At 39.4% G+C, this 22118-nt stretch overlaps 1 protein-coding gene across 2 annotated transcripts in view; it reads right to left on the bottom strand.

Moving 5' to 3' along the window:
• The window catches only part of CAAP1 (caspase activity and apoptosis inhibitor 1), a 62361-nt gene that overhangs the window by 13076 nt on the left and 27167 nt on the right, over positions 1-22118 (bottom strand). For both annotated transcript variants that reach the window (XM_058672388.1, XM_004581229.2), the window contains one exon: positions 11273-11346. In XM_058672388.1, coding sequence (XP_058528371.1) covers positions 11273-11346 — 74 coding nt within the window. The remainder of the gene's footprint in view (positions 1-11272; positions 11347-22118) is intronic.

Here is a 22118-nt window from a genome sequence, read left to right as displayed (position 1 = left end):
AGAAATCTTGACCATTAACTCCCAGAAAAATTTCAGGCTTAATAGGTTTATGAGCTCTTCAAAACAGTAGTGCTAGCCAGTTCAGACAGTTCAGCTAACATTTTGATCACAAGACACAAGCAGGTAAGGGAACAGCAAACAGCAAAGCTCCTGGATTCAAGAATACCTGCAGCTCGGGCCAGGTGCCATAGCCTCATAGTTCATCCTCGCCTTGTACATGCTAGGATCCCATGTGGGCACTGGTTCATATTCTGGCAGCCCCACTTCCCATCCAGCTCCTCACTTGTGGCCTGGGAAAGCATTAGAACATGGCCCAAAGCTTTGGCACTCTGTACCCAAGTGGGAGACCCAGAAGAAGCTCCTGGTTCCTGGCTTTGGATCAGCTTAACTCTAGTCATTGTAACCACTTGGGGAGTGAATCAGCAGACAGAAGATTTTCCTCTCTGTATATAACTGACTTTCCAATAAGAATAAATAAATCTTTTAAAAAAAGAAACCTCAGACTTAAAGAATATATTAAGAATGAATGAATATTAAGAGAACAAAGGACTAGCCACAACTAGGTAAAAAGTATAAAATATCTGATAAAAGATTAGTATTCATAATATAAAATCTCTTAAAATTTAAAAACAAAAACATACAAAATCCAATTTAAAATAAAATTCTAAATTGTTTAATTTTTCTTAAGGGATAACTCACTAAAGGACATATACAGGGACTGGCATGATGACTCACTTGGCTAATGCTCTACTGCAAGGATCGACACTCACAGGGCACTGGTTTGTGTCCTAGCAGGTCCACTTCCGAACCAGCTCCCTGCTTCTGGCATTTAGGTGCCTGCACCCAGGTAGGTGACATGGAAGAAGCTCTTGGCTTTGGATCAGCTCGGCTCCAGCCACTGCAGCCACTTGGGGAGTGAACCAGCCGACAGATTTCTCTGCAGCTCCTTTCTCTCTGTAAATCTGCTTTCAAACATGAATAAATTAATCTTGCATTAAAAAATAACATGCAAATGGAAATAAGATTTTGAAAATATGTACAGTATATCATTAGGGAATTACAAAAAAAAAGAAATCATCACATACCTATTCAAATGAGCAAAATCCAAAATGCTGACACCATCAAATGCTTAATGCTGAGGAACACCCAGCACTCTCATCCATACTTGGTGTGAACGCAAACTAGCACACTTTGGATACAGATTACTACTTATAAAACTAAACTTGGTATTACATAAGTAAATAAATTATAATTAAGTGAACACAAAGCTAGTCAGTGACAAAAAGAAATGAGCTATCAAGGTACAAAAAGTACACTAAAATACCACCCTGTATACTCCTAAATACATATAATTTACATATACGTATACTTTGGAAAATAAGAAATTTCAACACATGTTGCTAATAAAAGAAACCAACGTAAAAAGTCTACACATTAAATGACTCCAGCAGTACAACATTGCAGAAAAGGCAAAAACTACAGACACAGGTAAAAAATAATCAATGATTGTGTTCGGGCATAAGAGGGAGAAAGAGAATAAACATGTAAACATACATATTTAAGGCTGAAAATTCTCTGTATGCTACCCTAAAAGGGGTATATATTATCATACAAGTATCAAAACCCATGGATCACAAAGTAAATATGAACTTGAGTTATTACTGAGATTTAGTTATTAAGTGGCTCACTGGGTAAAGGTGATGTGTAGGTATATGAAAATTCTTGTATTTTTTGCTCAATTTTTTTTTTTTTTTGGTAAATCTGAAGTTACTTTTAAAAAAAGTCTTGGGCCCAGCACGATGGCCTAGCAGCTAAAGTCCTCGACTTGAATGCACCAGGATCCCATATGGGCGCCGGTTCTAATCCTGGCAGCCCAACTTCCCATCTAGCTCCCTACTTGTAGCCTGGGGATGACCCAAAGCCTTGGGACCCTGTACCCACATGGGAGACCCAGAAGAAGCTCCTGGCTCCTGGTTTCAGATTGGCTCAGTTCCGGCCATAGTGGTCACTTACGGAGTGAACCATCAGACGAAGATCTTCTTCTCTGTTTGCAATAAAAATAAATCTTCTTTTAAAAAGTCTTTAATTTTTGCCTGGGAAAGCAGCAGGTTACTCAAGTCTTTAAGCCCCTGCACCCTTTGGGACACTAGAAAGAAGCTCCTGGCTCCCAGTTTCAAATAAGCTAGCTCTCACCATCTGGGGAGTGAACCAGCAGATGGGAAGTCCTTTTCTCTGCTTTTCCTTCTCTCCCGGTAAATCTGCCTTTCAAAGAAAAACAAACAAATCTTAACTATATGTAATCTATATAGTTTAATATATAGATAGCTTCAGTTCTCTATAAGATTAACAGTTAAATGACATGGAAGGCAAAATTGTTCATCTTGTACTGGATTCATGGCATATTAGAGTTCAGGAACAGGTGACAACTTCTGAATTCCTCCCTAGAATCGACCGTCTTTTCTTTGGCAGCAGCACTCTGGTCAGTTGGTACTTTCCTTAATGAACCAGGCAAGACTGTAATGAACAAAACCGCACAGGGCCCCAAAGGGGAACCAACCATCTGCTGAAGATTTATACTACATAATCTCAAAGTAAGTAACATGGCTAGCGTCCTGTCAAAAAATCGCATGATGGGATGTTTCAAAATACAATGAAAATAAACAGTTTTCTTCATGCAAATCATTCTTTATAATTTTATTATCAGTAAAACAAGACACATTCAAATGCATGCTTATCCAAAAATTTTCTAATTGCTTTTGCTTGAAATCAAGAAGCATTACATTTAAAAAGAATGGCCTTTAAAAAAAGTCTCCTAGGATAGGATAAAAATGTAATTTCACGTATTCGTTCAACTACCACCCATAAAAAGAAACAAATTTTAAAAAGTAGGATCTTGCTTGGTGTCATTGCTATTAATAACTTGCAAAAATGTTCAAAGAGATGAAAAGAGAAGTTAAAAATCAAAGACTTGCTGATAGTTACACCACAGCCTCTTCCTACTTACCCAGCTGTGGAACCAGACACCATTTTCCCAGAACCACTTTTTTTCAATTCTTTAAAGAAATTAAATTCCTATTTAAAATCTGTGTTCTCTGACTGCTTATTTGTTAAAGCCATTCAAGGAGACAAAAGAATCACATACAAACTTGGAAAACACAACAGGCGTGCACATGCTTTGCCACTGCCAACTCCAGACAGCCGTGGGACAGTGCTCAGTCCTTCCACGGCTCTCTAACACTTGTAACCTGCAATTCAGATCTCCAAAAAGAAGCCACATCAAGTCCCGTGGAAACACACAGACAGCAGATATCTAAAATACTTTTAAAAATTTAAGATTTATATTTATTTTTATTGGAAAGCCAAATATACAGAGAGGAGGAGAAACAGAGAGAAAGAGCTTCTGTTCATTGATTCACTCCTCAAGTGGCCACTACGGCGAAACTGAGCCGATCTGAAGCCAGGAGCCCACAGCCTCTTCTGGGTCTCCCACGCAGGTGAAGGATCCCAAGGTTTTGGGCCGTCCTCAACTGCTTTCCCAGGCCACAAGCAGGGAGCTGGATTGAAGTGGGACCACAGGGATTAGAACCAGCGTCCATACAGGATCCTGGTGCGTTCAAGGTGAGGACTTTAGCAGCTAGGCCACCGTGCTGGGCCCTATCTAAAACCCTTGACCTACAGATGATGCTTAAATAGGTGAAGACGATTGTTTACCTTGACAAAGTAGTGAAGCATTGATGGTATCTTTCTCAGTGTAACTTTTCATAATCATATTTATTTCTTCAGCTACAATGACAAAGTTCATTTCAGCAAAACCCAAATCTCTTTCAACTGGAAATTCATTTTTTCCCTTTGTTATCTAAGTCTCGATTTAACCACATTAGTTTCCCACTACAGCGCCACTCATTACAGCAACAATAGCAACAAGGACAAGAATGGTGTTTCTCATGGATCCGTTCCAGATTTCAAGTGGTATCACATAGTTTTATAGCTAATATATTCATTAAACAATGGTAGAACATTTTATATAATGTCTAAATTTTTAGAAATACAATATATAGTCACCATAATGAACAAAAACTGTTCTATAGAACTTATTCTGACACTAAATCAAATTGTCTCCAGTGTCTACATGCTTTTATGATAATGTAAGAGTAGTGGTGTATAAACTTCATTATCTATGTAAACCTATCAGAGAAAACATTTTGGAACAGTTGCTTCGGTATACATTTGTTACTTACTTATAAATTGGCATGTACTACATGTACTGTTACCATAATATACATGAAGCTACTAGAAAATCCATGGGAAAATCAAATTAAAGGTTAGTTTATTTTGCTGGAAATTTTTTTCAAATACTTGAACAATTTTTTCATAACATGAATTTGCATGAATTTTGTAAAGACCCCTTATTTGCATGAAGTTCAACATTTAGCACCAAAATAAACTTCAGATTCCAAAAATTCCTACAAATATCCTCATCTACAAATCAGAAATTTAAAGAGAGAGTTTAAAATACATATGCATACATATACTTATTTACTTTAGAAGTGTGATGGGCCTGTGAAGAGCACAGCGAGTGACCACTGAGCTGAGAGACGGAAAGATGTCACCAAAAACAGCTATATTAAGCTTTCCTTACACAGTTAGCCACTGACAACCATGTTCCCCATAATGAGAAGGTCTGCTTTGCAATTTCTTGAAGCTCTTGAAAATGAGACTTTTCATAGGGATGCTCACATCCACTAACTTGTGAATGAGAATTCCAAAACATAACTGCAGGAAGTAACCAGTGTTCCTTACTAGGTAACAAGACGTAAGCCTACCAAAAGTAAAACTGTGTGAATATTTTCTGTGGGCTTACAATTCTTTCTCTAATACAAACGCAGAATAATTTTCATATGAAAAGTTTAATATATAAAGATTCATAGTAAGAGCTTATAAATGCTTTATTGATTTTGATCATTTTATATACCATATGGCTACATTTATTGTAATGTCTGAATTCAAATGGACATATTTTAAGGAACCATCAAAAAGTCTAAATGCCAAATGAAGCATCTTTTCTTTTTCTGTAACAGACTACAAAATGTAGAGAGATCACAGGAAAAAAAAATGTATGCTTCGCTCTTCTTCCACTAAGCAATCTAAGAAAACAACTATTGAGCACTTTTCCCAAGTACAAAGAATGCAGAGGGCCCCAGTCTTTACAAAACCCTGCCAGAAAACAACCAGCTGGAAACTTCAAGACCAAGGCCAAACACCCTCCCACGGCCTCCATCTGCTCGACAACAGCACCACCCAGTGGTGACTTAGATAACCTGTTAAATTTCTTCAGCAACAGCAACAAATCTTAGGATTCCACATTGTATTTTCCGACAGACAATTCTAGCTCTTTGAAATATACAAAAAAAATCTAACAATAAATTTACCTATTAATCCTATTTTTACTCTAAGAAGCCAAATATAGAGCAAATTAAATCACTCTTGTATTTGATAGCGCTTCAAATGTATACTTTTTTCAAAAACCCCGATAGGCCTATTTTAATAAGTTATTCTATGCACATATTTATCTAGTATTGCAAATTGAAAAAGCACATAAATATTTCCTTTTGTTGCAATTCAAACATTTGAAAACTAGAATATCTGTCTGCACTAATCAAGCTCTAAACAAAATATCCAATGTTTCCTTCACATTCCTCTGCCACAAGCTACTTGCAAGTCAGTTCTTGCTGCTGGGTTTTACCCAACTTCAAAAAAAACATGAGAATACTTGAAATTAATGGGTGATTCCTCTCCAGCTCAAATCAAAAAGGAAAAGAAAAAGAAAAACTAAAGTATACTGAAGTCATCCAGATACAAACTGCAGATTCCATATAAAGTAGAAAGACACCACAACATCGATTATCCAAAGTTCTTGTATACAAGTCTATCTCAGCATACAACAGCTTTATCCACTACATAAAATAAGTCTTCCGCCTAAGACTCTTTGTCATACTCTGTTCCTATCCTGGCATTCCCCGAAGGGTCCTATCCATGAGAGGCAGACACTGAGGCAACATCTGAATAGCTCATTTTTTCACTCAGTCTGAACTCCGTTAAGATCACTGCCTCTGTGTTCCTTTTAAACTGTTAACATCTGTGTGTTAACAGTGTCTCAGCTCAGCCAGTCTTTCTCTGTGCTCAGGTAACAATGTCACTAGCCCTCTTCCCTTGGACCTCTGGAATACATCTTCACCTCTTTCAGACTGTTGAGGTGCCTCTTCTGGTTCAGGGAACAGCAATGTGGCCATTGTGCGCTTAAAGGATACCACTTCCACCATTTGGGGGGGTCTTTTTTCTCTTGGAGCCCCTCTTCTGGTGGCTCACAGGAGGTTCCCATCTTTAATATCCCTAGTAAATTTTGCTTTGCACACTGCAATTGTCCACATGAAAATTCTTCTTTTGTGTGCGGTAAAAGCTGAGGCTGCCTTCACCTTTTCGTGGGAAATTCTGTGCAGCAGTACCACCCAGAAACTTAGCTTCCTGGCGTGAAATGCAACTTAGATGTCTACATCCAGATATGGTGGTAAGAGCCCAAGTCTGTCTGGAGTGCTGAGGAAAAGCCCCAATCACACAATCATGCATTTTCAAGGGTTCTGTAGTGTTTTACAATGGTGGTGTGCACCCCAAACATGGTGGCTTTATATATACAAAAGAAGTGTTATGTAGTAATTAATCCGCAAGGGAGACCCCAGCAGGCTTACTGAAACAGGAAACTCCTCAGTGGTCTGGTCAAAATACAGTCCCTTAGCACACTTGGTTAAGTAATGAGCTCCAGTTTAAGTACACAAAGAAAATCCAGGCTTCAGAAATTACAGTTGATGAATGAATGACTCTAAGTCAAATGTGTAAGCATAATTGGGCTTGGGGAGAGTCATGTCTACTTTTGCCTTTTCAAATCCTACTAAGAGACCTAGCTGTATGCTTCTGCATGCCTTCCTATGGATTCACTTCTCAGGGTACAGTTTCAAAACTGACTATAAGATCTCAAATCTCCATAAGCTGAATGGTAAAATATGTGGTTGTGTGTGTATATACACATACATATATACATATATGTATTATATATATACATATGTATATATGGTAGCATTTTCAGTGTTTAAGTGATCATTTAAATAGTGTTATAGAGATATACTGCAAACCACATAGCTTGTATAGAAGCCTATCTTAGCATACAACAGTTTTATCTGATAGAATGGCAATCTTAAGTAGCACTCCATGGCCTCAAAAATCATGCCAATTGGACCGGAAAGCCCACAAGAGATCATTTCAGGTATGGAAAGCCAAGATACTGGTGCAGAGTGTCCCTCCATGCAGGACCTCTGGGGTATGAGCCCCTGTGCAAGCAAGTGGCCATCAGAGGGCTGTGCTCCTCTCTGAAGGCAGCAGAGAACTTCCACTTTGCACACAGTCTTGACTGCCAACTGATATGGTCTTTGGATTCAACAGGCTTCTACAGCCTAGTCAGTTCAGGTCAAGAGCCTCAGTGATCATGGACACACACATACAAGTGTTAATTTGTTAAATTAACAATCAAAGTCATTGTGTACTAGCATCCTATGCAGCAACTTTGTCTTCAAAAAAATGGTATTATTAGAATTAATGGTAAACTTGCATTGAAAGATTTACTCTATTTTAGTGTGGTAAAGAAACAATAGTCTTACCTATTTTTAGTAATGCCTGAATATTTTCAAAGCAACAGCTTTGCTTGGAAGAGATTTGTTATCGTTAGGTGCTTCCCTAAAATTAATTTCCCCTAAGTCTAAGTTAATTGTCAGAATGTTTTGACAAGTTTTTCAAACACGGATTCTTCGCTCTACCTCAGTATCCCTGTAATACTCCTATCCTGCCAGTACTGAAGCTAAATGAAGAATACAAGCTGATCCAGGACCTCAGGGCTATCAATGAGGCACTTATTTCAATCCACGCTAGTGTGCTGAACTTTGAGTGAGGAAAGAAGATTCTACATTGTATATGGGGACACTATAGACAAGTAAGAGCTAAGAACATTTCTGGGGATGGCAGGATTTTTTAGCCAAGCCTTTATACAAAGCTTTAAAAAGTTCTAACATAGACCTTGCTGGACATGTGAGCTACAAAAAGCCTTCCAAAGAATTAAAGGACTATTAACAGAAGCTCAGCCTAGGAATCTACTATGCTCTAATCACTTGCTTCTTCAGCTCTGCTAAATGCTATCAATGTATTTCAGATGCTTCTGAAGCCGAGTAAGAACCTATGTGTGATCTTCAGACTCTGAAACTTTCAAAAGGCCTAAATGTTGTGCCATCCGGTTACTCTGCAATCTTTTTATCCAACCAAGACTGTCTTCAAGTGATTGATGCTATCATAAGAAAACTGGAGCAACACAGACTATTGTGAGTGGAAAGAATGTTCTAGAAAACTCTTGGTGTTTCGAGAGAGCATGAGAACAAAAAAATCTTCCTTTACAAGGAACCACTGGATAATCTGCTCAATTAAGTCTTCATTCCTATAGCTATGTAATTTTATGCCCATGGTGGTGCTCAGAAGGAGTAACAGTACAAATGCGTGTTTTATAAGACTAAGAAACAAGACTTCTGAAAAGATTGCTAATTCTCAAAAAATCCCAGAGTACACAGGTAAGAACTGTGGACAATCTAGATGTTGTTCTCTCTTCAGGTAAATTAAATCACAAATTACTCAATCAATGTCATTTTCCATTTTATTAGCCATTTCTAATAGATCACAATTGAAAAAACTAGTACTAGACAAAGAAATGTCAATTTCAATTTAATTTGTAGTTAACACTTATTACTCAAGAAATAAGTGAGTATTTTACAGGCTAAAAAAAAAACCTGAAAAGATAATTTAAATAACTTGTCATATTATATGCTAGTAATAAATATTATGATTCATTTTATTCTGAAAGAACAAACAGAAAACTCAATGCTGCTTTACAACTTTGGTTTGGTGAACAGAGAATGAACAGAGAATATTATCAGAATAATAACCTGATCTATCACATTAAATTCTTATGACTTAAGTTTTAGAGAAACTACATCAGATATTAAGTACTTACATAGTAATAGACAACCCAACCCTATTAGTTTTAACAGATTCTCATTGCTCTGAATTAATATTTACCAGAAAAAAAACAACGTGCAAGTAATGGCATTTTAACAATTAATAACTCGGGCCCGGCGCAGTAGCCTAGCGGCTAAAGTCCTCACCTTGAACGCGCCAGGATCCCATATGGGCGCAGGTTCTAATCCCTGTGGTCCCACTTCCCATCCAGCTCCCTGCTTGTGGCCTGGGAAAGCAGTCGAGGACGGCCCAAAGCCTTGGGACCCTGCACCCATGTGGGACACCCAGAAGAGGTTCCTGATTCCCGGCTTCAGACTGGCGCAGCATCGACCGTAGCCGCTCACTTGGGGAGTGAATCATCGGACGGAAGATCTTCCTCTCTGTCTCTCCTCCTCTCTGTATATCTGACTTTGTAATAAAAATAAATAAATCTTAAAAAAATAATAATAATAATTAATAACTTACTGTATTTTTTATTTTTCCTACTAAAGATCTCAAGAAACAAACAGAAGAGACATTTAAAAGATTAGCCCTCCTATAGATTCTAGGCAGGCCATACCTGCAGTGTACAAAAATGCCAGTCTGGGAGTGGGTGGCTATGGACCTCACAATTCCTAACCAAGCCTCTCCCCTGGTGCACCAAAAGGTGGGCCTGGGAGAAGCAGCCCAGTGGCCTGATGCTAACACCCTGGGTAGGCTGCATCTGCAGCGCATCACTACACCTGGCCAGAGGCTTGAGGCTGAGCTCCTCAGCAAAGGGGCTGGTGGGGGAGGCACTGATGCTTTGTTAGGCCAGGTACCTGACAGGTCCTGGGCAGGCTACATTCACCACACAACACCGCCCTGCTCTGGGAACGGCAGGGTAAAGAACTGGTGGAGTCTAGGTGTCGAACCATACTAGGCCAGGGTCCTCAGGAGATCCACCCTGATGGCCTTTGGTATCACCAACAAACCTGGCTTTCATGTCCTGTCCATCCCAGAAGCCACAGGATCTCTGGTCTTGGGGATGAGATACTGTAGTGTCCTAGCATCGGAACACTTAGCGCACATTGCGATGTCTCCTACGCTAACTCCTGTGCCCGGGAGAGGATCATGCCCAGGTGCACATGAACAATGAGTCACCCTGCTCCTGTGAGCCAGCTGAGGCCCTCGAATGCCACTTCAAACACAGATAAAGGCCAGTGACTTCTCAGAGTGGCGATGACATTGCAAGAGACAATGACACTGCCATCAGCTACACTCTACAGCTCATGAAATCAAATCGATTAGATGAGACAGGAAGAGATTTTCAAAGCTGGGACACACAAGACCTACACTCCTCATCCGTAGGAAGTAGCTATACATGAGGAGACAGACGTCAGAAATCTCAGGAGGGACTGAAATGGGACAGGCAAGCAGCAAGCCAACTTCAGACTTTAAGAATTGGAATCCACACCCGTCCCATTCAGGGGCTTGTCAATCATATGACCCCTTCCCCAGGGTGTTTTCCCCCTCACCTGGGGCTGGACGGTGCTACCACGTGATTGCTTACCGCCCCAGGCTCAGAGAAGCCAGGCAGTGGGGAGGAGCACCCTCTCTCAATAAACACACTTGGAAGCAGAAACATCTCTCCCACCTTCCCCCCACACCCACTCTGCCCATTCTATCACAGAACATGTTTCTGTGATAGCCTCACCTTTTAGATAAAGTTTAGTTTTAAAATGAGCCCTATTAATCTATTTGGGTTGAGTGATCCATCACATTATTTGTGATGGTTGGTAATGTCAAGAACTATTGATTTAAAGAAAACAAGAAATAAGGAAGAAACGTCAGTCTATGAAATTTATTTTCCACATCCAGCTCAACACTATCTAGTTAACGTATCTCCAATGTCTACAATTAGTCAAGAGAACAAGAATTTTCTGATGGCATCTATAATTTACACCATTAAGGTCTAACCACTCCTGTAGCAAAAACAGACAGGAAATAAACAATGTATTATTTCCTCTTTTGATCTGAGACCAAGTGAATTATCTGTTTCCCTATTTTAAAATGGGGTAAAATCATGCTTGCTTCAGCAACACATATAATAAAATGGGGTAAATTGGAATAGTGAAAATTAATTACTAGTAAAATGCTTCTAATCTTCACACAAATGTTATGCAAAAGTTAAGTGTTTGGCTCATACCTTGTTTTAATTCCAAACCCTCGGATTGCTTGTTTTCTCTCAGGGATGATGTGGAATCTACACAGTTGTCTTGCCTGTGGAATCAAAATAAATTTTTAAAACTTGTGAAATTATATTCAACCATGTAAATTCACTGGCCACATTCCAGGGATTAGGCGAGGCTCCTGGAAAGACACACTGAACTCTTCTAAGCCCCCGCTGGAAACTGAAAAACGTGCCCAAGAGCCAGGAGCGGCCTCTACAAGCTACAACCAGAGCCAGCAGTCTATTTCCGTGTAAAATCAAGGGCCGAACCTGGAGGTTTGGGACAGGAAGGTAATTTTCCTCCTTCTGAGACTCGGCAGGATAGCTAATGGGAGAAATCACAACTCGCAGCAGTCTCCAACAATTTTTTCAAGTTCAGCTGCTCAACTTAATGGGCATTTTTGGCATTCAAATTGCTTTATATTCATCTAATTTCATACTTCAAATGCTTTGATGTCTGCAGCATGTGAAAAATACATATTTTATATCTAATATACATATATAATCAAAATAGACGGATTAAATGTAAGATCACACAAAAGTTTCAATTTGCTATGTTCTGCAATAGAGCTACAAACAAAATTGATACTCTTTCTTAAAAACAGCATACCACCTTAGCACAAACACAAGAAACATTTTCCAGCAAAAAGGTTAAGAAATTGTAAGTATACAAATGGTCATTCTCCCCAAAATGAGTGATTATTTTCTTCAAAATATGTACCTATTATCAACATAATTTTCAGATTCCTTCAGACTAACATGCTATAAATACTTAGAAAAAATTTAGTAACAAAATCATTTACACCTAATTAACAGGGATTCCTTAAGAAAGAAAACTTGTGACTGATTCTTTGACAAGTTTACAGTATTCTTTCCAGCCACTTTCTATGGCACTCTGCGCGAGTGCTATAGTAAAATTTCACTAATGTAAGCCCAACTCAAACACTGTACAAAAACACTAAATGATGTGGTATTAACCATGACATCTGAGCTATCTCAGGTCTTTATACGTCTTTCTTTCTTGTTTAATACCATCTACTCAGACTGCTTTCACAGAATGATCAGCAGATCCCAAGGACAGTTACAATTCTCACTGGCAGTCACTGGACAGGATTAAATACACACCAATATACCGCACTAAGAGCTTTGCAAGGAATAAAGGTAAGATGTGCTCCCAAAGGCCTGCCACTCATATTAGACTCTACCAGCTGGGAATTTTCATGTATTTCTAATAGAAACAGAAAATATTTGCTTCTTTACATCTTAAATGGCACTTAGTTGTTCTAAATATATACAACTAAATTTACAAAAATTGACTCCAAAACAAGACTAAAAACACATGTAATATCACCAATAAAATACAGGCAAATATAACACTCCAAGTGGTTTACATCACCTATATATCCCAACTATACAACCGGTATTATGACAATCATGAGATAGAGCCAAAATGAAGTGAATAATGTTCTATCTCAAGAATGAAGCCCAATGACGATGCTAGACAAGACAAAAGTCTATGAAAATACTCTAGGCTCAAAACAACTCTGAAGAGTTACAACTAAATATTGTAACTAACCCAAGGGCTGAGCTGAAGGGCAAAACCTTATAAATGACATAATGGAGTCAAAAGTTTGTGTAAAAGGATTGCATCGATATTAAATTCCCCGAGGCTGATGCCAGTACATACACAGCAGATTATCATTTGGAAAAACAAAACATGACATTTAGAGATGTCATAATGCATAGAACTTAACCATAAAGTCTCCTAAACATACCCCATACATACACATAAGGGGACTTGACAAAGCCCAGTGGAAAACAAAATTAAAAGGCAAGATGTTTATTTTGGTGCAAAAAAAATAATCTCAAATGTATGCATTTTTTCTTATTACAGATTTTCAAGGAACTTTTCAAAAGCCTGTGTACAAAGATTTCAAAGACTTTTGCACCAGAGTAAATCTCTTTTATTTCCATGTGTCCATTAAATTATGAAGTTCTGTCATCTGTAACAAGAAGGTGTGCAACACAGATGATAACTTAATATGTGGTCTAGAAAAAAGGATTCACGGATGTTTCTTGTAATAGCTTTCCAATGTGAATCTAGAATTATTTACAAATAATTGTTTTAACTAATATTAACGCAACAAAAAGTGGTCAAAAAACCTGAAATTCCCTCTATAAAAAAAAATTCCGCTGCCAGAAACAAAAGAGTACCCAGATTTTTGTAACATTCCACTTTCTCCTGGCCTGGGTTTGAGCAGCCTGTTGAAGAGTCCCTGAACACGATTTCAGCTAGTAGGTAGAGTACGCCACCCTGTGGCAGAAGAGTGAAAAAATTGGAAGTGAAAAAAACCTCAGCAGATTTTCAGTAGCTTGAAAATCAGAACTAGCAAAATGTTTTAAGATGTAGACACTATATTGGAGATCCCTCCAACTGAACTGAGGATCTCAGAACCCCAACCACGAAGAGACTATGTCAGCCAGTGGATTCTGAATAGGTTTCAACGCGATTGGAACAGTGAGATTGGCAGAAATTCAGAACTGTTGAACTATCAAAACTGCATGAGACAATCAAGATGGCAGAACAGGGTAATGACACGTTTAAACAGATGGAAAAACATTTAATCAGGATGAAGAACTCTCCGTCCCGCTGGTCCGTTTGATTTGACCAGGAGCAGAGACAGAGCAGCAGGTCCCAGACGGGACAGTGCAAAAACAGCGTGGATTTCACAGCCCAGTCAGCCCCCTAGAGCCAAATTGGGCATCATTTTGCCTATGGAGGCAAAGGCAAGGGAAAGGACGGAGCATACACTGAGCAGGCAGTGAACTCATTTGTGACTCAGTGAATTGCATCAACGTGGCATTCTACAGGTTCCACCCAAGACAGGTCTGGGTAGCCCTCAGACCTGACTGCCAGCAGATCAAGAACTCTAGTAGTGGTACGTCAGGCGCCATTTTGTACACTGTGGCAATAGCTTTAGGACTACAGTGGACAACAGTCAGCTGCGCATGTGCTGAGCTTGCGAAAAACTCACTGAGTTCCATAGATTGCACTGGTCCCGAAGGAAAATAATACCAACTGTGGCATCATACGGGTCAAAATAGGTCCGTGTGGCACGCAGACCTAACGTCCAAGAGATTCCGGCAAGATCAGCACCAACAACAACCTAGCTTTATAGGACACCTGGTGTCTCCCTAATCCTGGGACCTGCTCCAACTGGAAGTGGGAGAAAGGTTGCACAGACAACGGTGCAGCCTCAGCACAGTTTCACAGGAGGTAGAGACTGCTGAGGCAGGAGCTGGGGCTACATAGACCACGGTGGAAATCTAACATAAGAACCCAGACCTGGAAATCACTGGAGGTTGTGGCACAAGAGGCTGCAAGCAAAGAGCTGTGTTCCAACTGCAGTAAGTAAAATTGAACTGCAGACCTGTGGGTGACACAGCTTAGAAACCTGCCCCAAGCAGAAGATTCTGCTAACCAGAACTACAAGGACCAAGAGCAAAAGAAGAGACAAAGGCACAATGAATATTACTGAAAACTCCCCTGCAAAGGAGCAAAACCCTTTGCCAACTTCAAAGTTAACTGAGGAAGACATCGAGAAAATGGGGGAAACAGAATTCAGATAACTCATTTTAAAGCTTCTGATCAAAAATGAGAAGCACATACATGAGTTAAAAAAATTTAAGAAGCAATAAAGCAAATCAAGGCTGATATATCAGAAATTAAGAACACAGTAGAGCAAATTAAAAGTACAATGGAGAGTCTCCAAAATAGAATGAAGCAAGCAGAAGAAAGAATCTCCGAACTGGAAGATATTTCCTGTCATCGGGGGGAAGCAAACAAAACCTGGAAGCAGAGCTGGATCAGGCCAAAAAAAAGTATTCAAGAATTGAAAGACACTATGAAGAGGCCAAATATAAGAGTTACGGGAGTCCCAGAAAGTGCAGAAAGAGAAGCTGAGTTTGCAAATGTATTTAATGAAATAATAAAGGAAAACTTCCCTAATCTAGAGAAAGAATTGGGAAACAACATCCAGGAGGGGCACAGAACTCCCAACAGGCTTGATCAAAAGTGATCTTCACCAAGACACATGATCACCAAGCTCTCTTCAATTGAACATAAGGAAAAGATCCTGAAATGTACACGTGAAAAAAATCAATTGACATATAAAGGAATGCCAATTAAACTCACAGGAGATCTCTCACAGGAAACTCTACAGGCAAGAAGAGAATGAAGTGACATATTTCAGATTCTAAAAGAAAAAAATTGTCGGCCTAGGATAACATATCCAGCAAAGCTTTCTTTTGTCTTTGAAAATGAAATAAAATGCCTCCACAGTAAAGAAAAGTTACAAGAATTTGCCACTTCCAAACCTGCCCTACAAAGGATACTTCAAGATGTTCTCTTGGCAGAGAAGAGGAATAGCACCTAACAAAACCAAAGGCAAATGGGAAGAACATCCCAGTAAAATGACAACAGAAGACTAAACCAATGAACAACCCATTCCTAAAATGACAGGACCAAAGTACCATCCATACATGTTAAACTCTGAATGTAAATGGCTTAAGCTCAATCAAACGTCACGGATTAGTAGACTAAAGAACAAAACCCATCTATTTATTGTCTAGAAGAGACACACTTCACCAACAAAAATCAGAGGAAACTATATTGCATGGGTTTTGATGTTTTCTGTTAGTTTCATCTCTTCAAAACACTTTCTTCTGATTAAATCATTCAATGACTCATAGATTATAGAGTAGCATCATTTTCTGCAAGAAGGTTCTTGATTTTCATTTCTTCGGCTACACGTTAGTCATTTACTAGCATGTTATTTAACTTCATCGGGTTGTTAATTTCTTTTTTCTCCCTGATGTTGATTTTGTTTTTTGGCTTTTCATTTAAGGAGACGTATAGTAGCTGTGTAATGCGGACTAACATCCAGATGTGAGAATACAATGTAGTATGCATTTCTACTTCCAGACAAAGATGGATTTACAATGAAACTGTTTACTCTATCTTGACAATAGGATGCTGGACTCTGCCATTGTCCATGCCCGCAATGATGGACATATGACTGTGTATGAAGAACTATATGTTAGTAATGATATAGAGGAACTAGGTGGGGGAGGAATTGGGGCTGGAATAAGGGAAATACCAGAAGTCTATGGAACTGTATCATAAAATGATAATAATAATAATAAAATCCGAAAAAAAAACCTGCCTGAGCAGGACCCCTCGGAGTGTGCCTCACATCGGGGACCTGGGATGGGTGGGAGGCTGGGTGGGGCTTTTCCCTTTGTTTCTCCCCTGACCTCAGATACAGGGAAAATAATGATATTAGTGTGTAAACAATGGTATAACCCACTTTCCTGTAACCCTTGACCCTTTGTAGCTTAGTCAACTAAGTAAGATCATTTAAAAAAATAAAGTAAAAAATAAAAAGATGTAGACATTATAAATAAAATTATCACGTAAGCTCACATTTTAATGATATAAAGATCTCCATTAAATGGCATCAAAGGCATTTACAAATAAACAAAGGTTCTAAAAAAGTTATAGACATGCATATGTTTAGCTCTAGGTTAATGAAAATAAAAATATCTACTTTCAGAGATAGAAATGGGTAACAGAAATGTGAAAAAATTTTAAAGCTCAATTCATACGTAAATACTGCTACGCAAAGAGTAAAAACTATGTTAGAATCTTATTAACAACAGGAGAAAAGGGACAGAAGGCAGCAGCAGAGCCAGTTTAGTTGAATATTTCAGAAATGAGGACCGGGCATGATAGCCTAGTGGCTAAATCCTCCACTGGGAATTCCTACGGGATATGTCCCAGCAGCTCCACTTCCCATCCAGCTCCCTGCTGTGGCCTGGGAAAGCAGTCGAGGATGGCCCAAAGTCTTGGGATCCTGCATCTGCCTCGAAGACCTGGAAGAAACTCCTGACTCTTGGCTTCGGATCGGCACAACTCTGGCCATTGCAGCCCCTTGGGCAGTGAGTCATCGGACGGAAGATCTTTCTCTCTGTCTCTCCTCCTCTCTGTATATCTGAATTTCCAATAAAAATACATAAATGTTGTTTAATTCTGAAATGATCTTTGTTCTCCTTTCCATTTGAAACAAAATAAAAGGCCTGTTTTTACTAACTGCCTTCTCCCATCTACAGTTTGGCTGCTTTAAGTCAGTTTTAACTCACATGAATGGCCTTGAATCACATAAAAGCCCACAACTAATTCTGTGATTTATAGTCTCAAACAACATCAATCTAACTTTCTTTAACAAAAAAATACATTTTCTCAGTCTCCATGCTCTCTTATATCCTGATGATTTCTTTAAAGATTTATTTTTATTTGACTGTTACATTTTGTTGGAGGACTATACTGCTATGATAATATAGGGGAGAATGGTGGGAGGGAAAGGAAGGAATCCTTACACCTACAAAACCATATCATGAGAAATAATAACAATTGCAGAAAGGAAGTAAAAAAGAAAAACAATTTCAGAGCAAAGGAAAAACACAAAGAGATCTTCCATGAGCTGGTTCACTCCCCAAACAGCAACAGACAAAATGGACCAATCCGAAGCCAGGAGCTTCCCCTGGGTGTCACATGTGGGTGCAGGAGCCCAAGTACTTGAGCCACCTTCTGCTGCTTTCCCAGGCCTTGAAGAGGGAACTGTTTTGGAAGGGGAGCAACCAGGACACAAGCCAGAACCCACATGAAATGCGGGTGTATCAGGTGGAGGCTTGGCCTACTAAAACACGGCACTGTCAGCTTAGACCTTGGTGATTGCTTATTACTATTTATTTTTTTAAGACTTATTTATTTTTGTTGCAAAATCGGATATACAGAGAGGAGGAGAGACAAAGATCTTCCATCCAATGACTCATTCCCCAAGTGACTACAATGGCTGGGACTGAGCCGAACCAAAGACAGGAGCCAGGAACTTCTTTCCAGGTCTCCCATGGGGGTGTGGGGTCTCAAGGCTTTGGGCCGCCCTCGACTGCTTTCCCAGGCCACAAGCAGGGAGCTGGATGGGAAGTGGAGCTGCCAGGATTAGAACCAGCGCCCATATGGGATCCAGGTGCGTTCAAGACGAGGACTTTAGCCACTAGGCCATCGTGCCAGGCCCTATTGCTTATTATTAAGATAATAAGGTGGGGAGATTTGTGGGACTTAAGAACTAAACATGTGATCTACCTAAGATTTTTTAAATGTCAATTTAACTATTATTAAGGCAGGGAGATGGGGAGTGCCAATTTCTCATTCAAATGAAAACTGTGAAGGTACCACAACAGGCTGAGTCTGAAGTCTGATTCTTCTCATTTTGGCAAGGAGCACCTGACAAAAGACCTGCATAAACTGGCGTAACAAAAGGTGTAATCCTTGATTCTCTTCTTATTTCTGGGAGTAGCAATAGAAGCAGAGCAGCCTATCTTCCTATAACCATTTTCCTATTTAAAGAGAGAGAGAAAAGAGGGCATGTGGCATAGTGTTTAAGATGTTGACTGGGAAACAACCATACTGCTCCTCACACTGTCTGGGATTGATTCTAATTCCAGCTTCCTGTTAGTACAGACCCTGGGACATATTACATGACGATGCTCACTGCTGGATTCCTGTAATCACATGAACCCCTGGACTGGGTTACCAGCTGACCCAGTCTAGACTGTAAATGTGAACATTTGGGGAGTAAACTGGTAGGTGTGATACCTTCCAGTGCCCCCCAACACCCACAAAATTCAAGTAAAACAACAGAAAAGCTAAAGCAAGTTGGAAAAGAAAAAAGTAGAAAGCACAACCTGATTTGAAGACTTAGCTTACAAGAACCCATGGTATTGGAAAAAGAAGAAAATGTAGGTTAATGAAAAAGAGAGAGTCCAGAGACATGCGATTCTGTATGTAAAAATGATTTTCAACAAAGATACAAAGCAATTTAATGGATAAAAGACAGTCTTTGAATACACTGTGACAGGACAATTAATGTTATTTTGCACTGCAAGAAAACACTACCTTAACACTTATAGAAGATACAAGAAAAAGCCTTTGTTATCCTGAGTTAAGCAAGCATGTCACCAAAACATGATCTGAAAATAAAATCAACCAACATGCTGGATTTCATCAAAAGTAATAAATTTCCACTCTTTCAGAAGAAAATAAGGCAGACTTCAGAATGTAAGTCCAAACCATACGTATGATAAAGAACTTACATCCAGAATATAAAGAACTCTCAGATTACAATAAAGAAAACAAAAATCCCATTTAAAAAAACTGACTGAAAATTAACAATCGCCCCACCAAGCCAAACACGCAGACAGCAAATAAAGTAACAAACATTCAACATCACTAGTTATTGGGAAATGCAAATTAAGGCCACAAAGTGATACTGCTAAAGATGTATTAAACAACAAAAATCAAAACAACCAAGAGATGGCCCTTTCATAGTTGGTATTAGTGAGTATGCAGATGTGAGCCAACAATTCTGCTCCTAGGTAACTGCCCAAAGAAAATGAAAAGTGTTCATACAAGACTGTGTATGCAAAAGTCTACAGTGGTTTTTCTTCTCAAAAGATTTATTTATTTGAAAGAGCTAGAGAGGAAGAAACAGAGATCTCTCATAAGCTGGGTTCACTGCCCAGATGGCCACCTAGAGTCAGAACTGGGCCAGGCTAAAGCCAAGAGCTTCATCCAGGCTTCCCATATGGATGGCAGAGGCCAAAACATTTGAACCATCTTCCACGGCTTTTCCCAGGTACACGAACAGGGAGCTGAGCCGGAATGACACAGCTGGGAGAAAAACATTATGCAATAAAGGATACGGGCAGCACAGGCTACAGCACCAGCCCCAAAGTTTATATTAATGTTATCTGAAATTTACATAAACAGTAAACTGCTCATATATCCCTGCATGTTTCCAATTGCTGTTGTGACAAATTATGACAAATATGATGATTTCAAACAACATAGCTTTCGTACTACAGTCCTGAAGTTCAAAAGTCTGGCATGGTTTAAAATTAATGTGAGCATGGGGCCCGGCACAGTGGCCTAGTGCCTAAAGTCGTCGCCTTGAAAGCCCCAGGATCCCATACGGGCGCCGGTTCTAATCCCGGCAGCTCCACTTCCCATTCAGCTCCCTGCTTGTGGCCTGGGAAAGCAGTCGAGGACGGCCCAAAGCTTTGGGACCCTGCATACACTTGGGAGACCTGGAAAGAAGTTCCTGGTACCCGGCTTCAGATCGGTGCAGTCCCAGCCATCGTAGTCACTTAGGGAGTGAACCATCAGACGGAAGATTTTCCTGTCTCTCCTCCTCTCTGTATATCTGACTTTGTAATAAAAATAAATAAGTCTTAAAAAATTAATGTGAGCCACATTTACTTCTGGAGGCCGTAAGGGAGAATCCATTTCCCTCTCCCTTTTGAGGTTCTAGCTAAATTCGTTTTCTTGTTGGACCAAGGTTCCTGTTTTATTACTGGCTATTATGTAAAGATCATTGCTAACTCCTAGTCAAGTCCTTCTCACATCATCTCATTCTGACCCATTGTTTCTTCTTCTTCTTTTAAGAACTTCTAAGAATTCAAGTAATGAGACAGGCCACCTAGAAACCCAAGATTGATCTCCCCATATCAAGATCCCTAATCATACCCAAACCGGCAAAATCTCTTTTATTATATAGAGTAACACATTCTCATAGTTGAGAGATTAGAGTGTAAATGTTTTGAGACCCACTATTCTGCCTACCAGAGCACCTCAACATAGTTTGTGGTACAGATAATAAACTAATGTGCACTCGTACAATAGAACACTAAACCCCCAGAAATGAGAAACTACTGATGGAACAACATGAATGTCAAATCCATCACTCTAAGTGAACTAAATTGCACTCAAAAGGCTGTATACACTATTACATATCTAGTATGACTGTAAAAAGAAAAAGCTTAGGGTCAGAAATGAGATCTGTGACTCTTAGCAGACAGGGCTAGGAAAAGGAACTGACTAAAAAGAATCATGACGGTACTTTCTTACACTCCATATTACGAATGGAGCTGTTCTATATCCAATGGTGGTGGTTTATACATGACAATCCATTTGTCCAAACTTGCAGAACTATACAAAATTTATTTATTCATATTATCCCTTAAAAAAAAGTTGGAGGACCAGAAAAGCCTTAGATTCAGAACGAAGCATAAAGTACTCTATTAGAACCTTCAACATTATGAAATAAGCCACAACAATCTTAATTGTTTAAAAGGGGTTTTCCAAATGGCAAATTAATGCAAATTCACATGACTATTACATCCCTCATCAATCTCCTTCCAGAAAACAGAATAAAATTTAACCTTACTTCCGCTGAAGGAAATTTTTCTCCATTTTTTTCTCCAAATACTATAATTCTGGTAATCAGTTACCATCCTCTAATTCTCTCGCTAAGTCCAGACTCTTTAAAAAATTTGTCACAATATAAACTGCCCTGTACAAACCCACGCTATTGTGAATGGGCATATCTCGAGAGGAGGTCCTATTCTACTTGAAGTACTCATGGAAAACAAAGAGATCAGTGTATCCTCTTTGCTCTGTTTCTACATACCTACGTTTTTATGTCCTTTTCTCATTTCAAAAAGTTCTAGGCTATCACACTGAACGAGTAGTTAAAGGTATTAACACACAGGTTCCACTACTGTAAAAGGGGAATGCTGGTGCGGGCATTGGGACACAGCAGGTTAAACTGCCACTTGAGATGCTGCCACAAGTCCTGGTCACCCTTGTTTCCAACCTAACTCCCTGCTGATGTATCCTGGAAAGGAACAGATGGGAATTCAA

The sequence above is a fragment of the Ochotona princeps genome, chromosome 14 (assembly GCF_030435755.1).
Source record: "Ochotona princeps isolate mOchPri1 chromosome 14, mOchPri1.hap1, whole genome shotgun sequence".
In the NCBI taxonomy this organism is placed as follows: domain Eukaryota; kingdom Metazoa; phylum Chordata; class Mammalia; order Lagomorpha; family Ochotonidae; genus Ochotona; species Ochotona princeps.
Note: the sequence above shows the minus strand (reverse complement) of the source record. Positions and strands in the feature narration are given on the sequence as shown.